The 7,950-nt window shown below is 32.3% G+C and overlaps 1 protein-coding gene across 1 annotated transcript; it reads left to right on the forward strand.

The window, feature by feature from the left end:
* Window positions 1-5,447: 5,447 nt before the first annotated feature.
* Window positions 5,448-7,293, forward strand: LOC115980378 (probable pectinesterase 55). The gene is made up of 5 exons (XM_031102633.1): window positions 5,448-5,641; window positions 5,754-5,913; window positions 6,081-6,296; window positions 6,457-6,701; window positions 7,125-7,293. Exons 1-5 carry the CDS (start codon window positions 5,448-5,450, stop codon window positions 7,291-7,293), a joined length of 984 nt encoding a protein of 327 aa, XP_030958493.1.
* The last annotated feature ends 657 nt before the right edge of the window (window positions 7,294-7,950 follow it).

The raw sequence follows: 7,950 nt of genomic DNA on the forward strand, positions 1-7,950 counted from the left end.
ATATTTTTATTATTTATATATACTATAAAACCAAAGATGTATAACCTTATGTGCTCTCTAATTGTTCTTATGCAACATCTGCAACTTAATCACAATTGTGTGTTTATTGTGGTGTCTAAGGTTGGAAATAGGGTGACTATACAATTAGCAAGTTATGCAAAAAATCCAATACAAAGATTGTTGACAATTTTAAAATTTTCATTAAACACTTGAATTGAAACTATAGATTCAGTATGAAATAGTCATCAATCAAGGCCACTACACTAGGTTTTATATTTTTTAGGCATTTTCATTAGATCCACGTGTGCGGAAGTGTCAAATGACTGTGTCCGACACAGGTATAATCACCCTAACTAAAGTGTCTATGCAATTTTGTTTCATAAAATTATTATTACATTTAGACCCATCTAAAACAAAATAAACATCCCAAAAAATTTCCACAATAACAAAAATTACCAATAGAAAAGCTAAAAACAATTAAACACAATGTAAGTAAGACCTATTTACTAGGATTTAAGACTAAGCCATTCTCACATTTGAAGGTTCCATTCTCATATGGTGCAGTTTCAACATCACATTTGACAGTACTTTTGTCACATTTGGTAATTCCTTTTTTTTCTCACATTTGACAGTTCCATCCTCACATTGTGCGGTTCAACATCACATGTGAATGTTCTTTTGTCACATTTGGTAGTTCCTTTTTTTTTTTTCCTCACATTTGATGGTTCCATTATCACATTCGACAGTACTAACATCACATTTGACAGTATTTTTTTCAAATTTAGTGGTTCCTTTTTTTTTTTTTTTTTTAACAGTTCTGTCCTCACATTGTGCAATACTAATATCACATATGACTTTACTTTTGTCACATTCAGTGGTTTCTTTAGTTTTTTTCATATTTTATGGTTCCATTATCACATTAGGTAATACCAACATCACATTTGATTGTACTTTGTCACATTTAGTGGTATCTTTTTTTTTTTTTGTCACATTTAATAGTTCCATTATTACATTAGGCAGTACCAACATCACTTCTGACCGTACCTTTGTCAGATTCGGTGGTAACCTATTTTTTCTCTCACAGTTGACAATTCTATCGTCACATTGGGCAGTACCAATATCACATCTGATCCTACTTTTATATTTGGGCTTACCACTAAAGTCACTTTTTTACTTATTAATAATCGCTTATCACAATAGCAATTTAAAAAAAAAAATTGTTGCTTTGGCTTTTTCCTCATTTTAAAAGCTATTAACAAAAATTTAGATCTAAAATCTAAAACAATATAAACATCCCAAAAAATTAGCCCAACCACAAGAATTACAAATAGTAAAGTTAAAATATGGTTTTCTGTCCTATGTTACACTTTCTGGTCTAGGCATATCAACTTCCCCCCCCCCCCCTTGGGATCAATTCAAAGATGCAACTTTAGGCCCTAAACTTTTAGATAAAGCTCTGGTGTTGTTGTGCTTGATCGTATGCTAGACAAGGCCAGTATCGTGCCTACGATTCATTATTACAGTGAAAACATGATAAAAGAGCTTCATGCATCAAGTACCCCACAAGAAATCATTAAGTTTAGAGAAAATTGATAATGTGGGGAAAATAAAAAGGAAGATAATAACAAGTTACATTGTGTTTGACAAAACCTCTAACCTAATTTCCCATCCATCTGGTTATGAACAGCTTTGACAATAGTAACTCTAACAGTAGTGGCAGCTCTACTTGCAACCAAGAGTACGTTAGGGAAGGTTAATAGCATTCTCTGCAATTTTCTCATAGCAACCTGCAATTTTATCACATAAAGGAGTGTGAAAGTGTGTTACAGTATTTACTCGGAACAAATTGGTGGCCATCCCACAACTTATGCCCTGCCACACACAAAACACATACAATTAAAAATTATTTACTCTGAAATTCTTTAAAAGGGTGTCATAATCAACTTCATAGGTAATGCAATTAAGATTGTATAACGAACAGAGAGATTCAATTTCCTTTGTGAAGGGCCAAACAGTTGAAATTCCAAATGAAAAAGACTCAGCTGAAAGATTTAGAGACAAACCTCTCCAAAATATAGGCAGGGCAGATCTTATTTACTTTTCTATTTAAGAGAAACTGCAAAACACAAGTACTGGGGGAGGGATCTTGAGGACAAACTTATGAACTTATGCTTATGCAAAGCCACAACGAGATCACCAAAAAAAAAGGAAAATAAACAACTACGTGAAGCTCAAGGACAATATCATTTGGTTGTTATAACTTTTCCACCCTCAAGAATGGAGCCAATATCATCAAGGACAAAGCCCTAACGATAAAAATGGTTGGGATGTTAATACTGAGTTACTTCAGGAATCCTTCAATATGAGAGCAATAATCATACTCATTGTGACAAAAACGTTATTCCCAACAAATCAGATGTGTGAATCTGGTTCCAAAATTTGCCAAATATTTAATAAAAATCTCATAATTTCAACACTTTCATCATCTGAAAAATAGACAAGACATAGTGACATAGTCATACCGGCCTTTTGTTATCAAAGAGCAAGATCCTGGAACCAGCTGGACTTTAAACCTGGTATATGCTCTCCATCATAAACCATATGATACAACCGAGCACAATAAGATTTACTTGAGTAAAACCCACAAATGCAGTGGTCATATGTTAAGCCTATTCTAAATAGGTCTTAAGGTCAAGATAGAGAATTGAAATACTGAAAAAATATCATAAATGATCAAGGGTCTCTCAGGCAATTGCAAGAGATTAAAATAAATAAATAAATAAATGAATAAAAACAAACAAACAAATAAGTGAAACACATGAATGATCCCAGATATTTTCTCTCAATACTTAATCATTTGCAAAAGTCTAAGTTGACAGACAACATGGATTCTCCAAGAGGTATATTCTTGGTGCCTCCTAATTATTAATAACTTCAATAATTGTTGAAGTTCAAAATTGCGTAGTGTCAAACTCGGCAGGACAAACACCTTGGTAATGCATTCTCATGACTACCTGTAATAACACCACAAAAACAGAATAGCACTAGCACAATATAAGAGCCTTAAACAAGAAATAGACAATATGCTTAAAATAATATAACAAGAAACCCCATGGTTTTGTTGATTAAATGCTAGATAACTGTATACAACGACCAAACTAAAACCGGCCACAAAATTTGTATGTCTTTATATATAAGATCATTTCATTTTCCGCATTTGCCATGACAATGTTGAGCCAATCTAAGTTTATACCCTCCACCTCTAAAACAAAATCAACTAACGAATTGCAAAGCCTGCATTTTGGTGAGCAGAACTCAATCACTGTAGCCTCTTTCCCTGCTGCCAAGGTTGAAGCAAATGCTATTTGCTCTACCTCTGCTTGCTCTTTAGGAGTTAAGTTCAACTTTATCTGACTTTGGTTGGTTCGACATCGAATTGGAACTAAGCCATGGATAAGAGGATTTTGAAACAGAGGTGACGAGATTGAAATTTTATAAGTAAAAGACCCAAGATTTTGCAAGGATTTGAATATCCAAGGACCGTCAAACATGTAGAGATTAGGAATTTTAGGATTAAAAAAAAAAAAGAAGAAGGACCAATATCAAACACAAATTGATAAGATCATAAGACTTAAAAAAACTAAGAGTAAAAAGAATTGAAGAAAGCTCACAGTCACAGGTTAGTGACAGAGATCCACTTGAGAGTGGAGACAGAATCTAGGTCATCAGGTTTGAAAGAGTTCTTGAAGGAGAGAATGCTGACTCCTCTCTCTTGGGTCACCGGTGAAAGAAGAAGAAGAACTCTTGCTAGGTTTTCAGTTTGGGAGAGACGAACGCGAGAAAGAAAAGACTCCGTTGTTTGTTTTTCGATGTGTTTTTGCTTTTATACATTACCTGCTTATTCGGTAACTAGTTTTCATTAAAAACAAATAAATGGTCAGGATTAAGACATATAAAATATACGGTCAAGATTTAAAGGGAGTACAGTACCCACTAAAAAAATAGTGGGTACCGTAGAATGACCCATAAATTAGAATTTAGAATAGATAATAGAATTTTTTTTTTTTTAAGATATAATCTATATATATATATATATATATATATATATATATATAAAACCGAAGCCTCTGCTGGCATCACAATTTTCCACGTCAGCATAATATTTAAAAAATAAATAATAAAAACAAAAATATTATAACTCCTTAAAACCCTAACAACCTTACCCCTCTTTCAAGTTAAGAAATATAAAACCACGGTTTCTGCAATCTCTCTCTCCAAACGTAAATATCAAATTCCACCCCTTTAGTTTCTCTTTATATTTTTGAGGCTTCTATAGAGTTATAGTGAGTTATGTTGATTTTGTTTTGTGTGTGTGTGTGTATAGATGGTCATAATACTCCGGTATTCCAAGAGAAGTTTGTGTTTTCGTTAATTAAAGGCCTTAGAGAGATAACTGTTGCAGTTTAGAACAGCAATACAGAAGACGATTTCATTGGCAGTAGAAAGTAATTACTTTGTCTCATATTTTTGTTTTTTGAATTGATTTTGTGTGCTTTTTAGACCCTTTTGGATCAATTTTGTTAATTGGGTGTTTTTTTTTTTTTTTTTTTTGATAGGGTCCAATTGAGGAAAGTTCATTCAAAGGGTTAAGACGACCGCACTTGGTGTCTGTATACTAATACTAATAGTGGGGGTAAGTGCTATTAATTACTAACCTTTTTAAGCGTATAATCTGTTACTAACCCTTTTAAAGTATAACATGAAAGATAATGGAATTAATTGTTGTAATTTTTATTTTCTTTTCATGTTTTGAATTTCCTCTATATTATTATTACAACTGAGCAAAGATTGAGAAAGTAACATTACTACTCTAATTTGAAGTTTAATGCGTCCTTCTCAAGTCATGGTCTTTATTTATATATTTACAGTTTATATTTCTAATCGTTGATGAGAAATTAAGGCTCAGTTGCACAATATGTGTAAATTCTTCAGAAAGCTACTTTAAATAGTAAGTCAATGTGTCTTTTACATTTGGGTATTGGTTAGAATTATTTTCCAATGATTGTACCAATAAAAGTGAATGTGTATAAATTTTGTTTAAATATCTTGTGCATCGCACGGGTTAGCGACTAGTTAAAACATACGGCTAAGTTTGAATCCTTCCTTCCTAAATAATAGTCCCTAAATAGTGGAATGTAGATATTGTTAAAAGTTGATATACTAAAATAGAAAAAAGAATTTATCTTATCCAAAAGTAGAACAGAAATTTTAGGTAAGGAAATGTGATATGCTCTATATTTGTCACAATATTGTCACACGTCCTATTGTAGTATTTCTTGCCAACTGATTCCTTGTATCTTACAACATTGATAACTTTAAATAGAGAATTTATTCATCATCTCACACATCAACAGGTGAAAAAAACTTCACCATTGCATCTCTCCATAATGGTATCTCCTACATTTATTTTCTACCTTACACTGACTCTCTTCCTTTTCCTAAATGTGTCCACTTCTACTAAGACCATCCTAGTTGATAAGTCAGGCAAGGGACAATTCACCACAGTGCAGAAGGCCATCGATTCAATCCCATCAAATAACAAACAATGGACAATTATCCTTCTCAATGCTGGTTTTTACAAGTAAATCAACATTAGTATATATACTATATATATAACTCCAATTTTCATTTATAAGCTATCCATTAAATTAATTTCAGTCACTAACAATATTCTTTTTTCCTTTATTGTCTAGAGAGAGAGTTACAATCCTCAAAGATAAACAATACATTATTCTTAAGGGAGAGAGTAGGCTATCGACTGTGATCGAATGGGATGATTCTGGAAACTCCTTGGAAAGTTCAACCTTCAAGTTGTATGCTTCAAATTTTATGGCTCGTAATATTACATTCAAGGTAAGGCAAAACGCAAAACGTTTCATCTTGGGCTAACCCAAAAGGTTAATAATTGAAAACTAAAATGTTTCTATTATTAGCAGGTAAAAATATTTAAAAATAGCAAAAGAATTCCAACACTTATTTTAATTATTAATTGACTTTCCTTATATTCCTGCTACTGCTAGAATACATATGACCTCGTGCTGGTAAATGATGTGGTGAAAAAGATTACATGGGCACCAGCAGCTCTTCTTTATGCAGACAAAGCATCATTTTATGAATGTGGTTTTGTTGGCATACAAGATACACTCACTGACTTAGTTGGTCGTCACTTTTTTGATGGTTGCTATGTTGAAGGTGCAATAGACTTCATCTGGGGTTATGGTCAATCACTTTATCAGGTTAGAATCAACATCGTTTAAATCATTTATCTTTTTACCAATACTAATGGGAACATTATTCAGCAAACAGCAATATATATATATATATATACATATATATATTATCTTTATCTTTTATCACATACTCCCCTTGACATTACTTCATAAATTTTGCGTGTAGAATTCTGAAATACATGTAAATGGAAAAAGTATAGGCAATTGGAACGCTTATATTACAGCCCAAGGTCGAGAAAGTGATACACAAACCAATGGTTTTGTGTTTAAGTATTGTAAAGTAACAGGAACTGGTACTGCATATTTAGGGAGGGCATATAGAAACCATTCGGCAGTAGTGTATTTCAGGTCAACTTTCGACAATATTATTGCCCCAGAAGGTTGGGATATATGGAAACAAGCTGGAAAGGAGTATGTTCTTCTTCTTCTTTTCTCCATTTTACATTCATCTTATAGATTGTTTGACTGATCTTGATAAGCTAGCATTTGTTTTAAAAGCTTAAGTTTATAGGAAATAGTTAATTTAGAGCTCGTTTGGCATTACTATTTCATGGAGAAAATGGGTGATTTTTAAATGAAAACAAACACAAAAAAGAGCCATTTGGCTTTGTATTTTTAAGAAAATTGCATTTTTTTTTTTTTTAATTGAGGAAAAACCAAGAAAGTGCATTTTCAAATCACAGCTTAAAGAGTATTTTTTTAGAATCACTAGAAAATTGTGTTTTCACATTACAGTTTTCACATATTACCAATGTGTTCAAAATAGTTGAGCCATTTTTCGATTGAATATCGAGCACGTAAGAATTTTCTTTCTTATGTGTTCTTGTTGTATAGGAAATATATCACATATGCAGAGGTGGAATGCAAGGGACCAGGGGCAAACATGTCGAAACGTGTGAAATGGGAGAAAACATTAACGGCCGAACAACAGAAAAAGTTTGTCGATCAAAAATTGTTCCTAAACCAAGATGGTTGGATAGAAGAGCAACGCCTGCATCTTTAGTCGCACCGTTTTCAACATGTGTTAATCATGTGTTAATTTGTTGTCATTCCCTTCTACTATCACATATTTGTGGTATTTTGTAGTGCTGGAATCATGAGCAAGTATACGTATTAGCTGTAATTCATGTAATAAATGCTCAATTATGAGTTGTAATGCTTTTTTCTTTTTCTTTTTCTTTTTTAGTTTATGACATTTGTAAACAGAATTCTTTATAATAAAAAAAGAAAAGAAAAAAGGATTATATATGTTTGTGTTTTCTAAATCTTCCTAAATGTTCCCTTCTTTTTCCTCTATATAAAGAATCTTCATGGCCCGGTATATAGGACCGTTTCCTTAATCCTTGTTGTCATGCATTGTGGTTAATTCTTGGGTTAATTAATCTCTAGGTAAATTGAGTTGAGATCATCTTTGTTTCCACTATATGTAGTTTCGAGTAGACTAGTGATCAAGTTGAGTGAATATGATGTGAACCAAGTGTTGACACCATACATCAAAATTGATTAGTATCTTGGCATGATGATAAAAAATAATTATTCTAAAGTGGACACCATAAGTTGAAATTCTATCATATCTATAAAACAAATTATTTTAAAAACAAAGTAAAGTGTTGACCACATACATACAAGAGGCAAATAAAATTTTGGTGACTCTTTTAGA

Source organism: Quercus lobata, chromosome 3 (assembly GCF_001633185.2).
Source record: "Quercus lobata isolate SW786 chromosome 3, ValleyOak3.0 Primary Assembly, whole genome shotgun sequence".
NCBI classification, from domain to species: domain Eukaryota; kingdom Viridiplantae; phylum Streptophyta; class Magnoliopsida; order Fagales; family Fagaceae; genus Quercus; species Quercus lobata.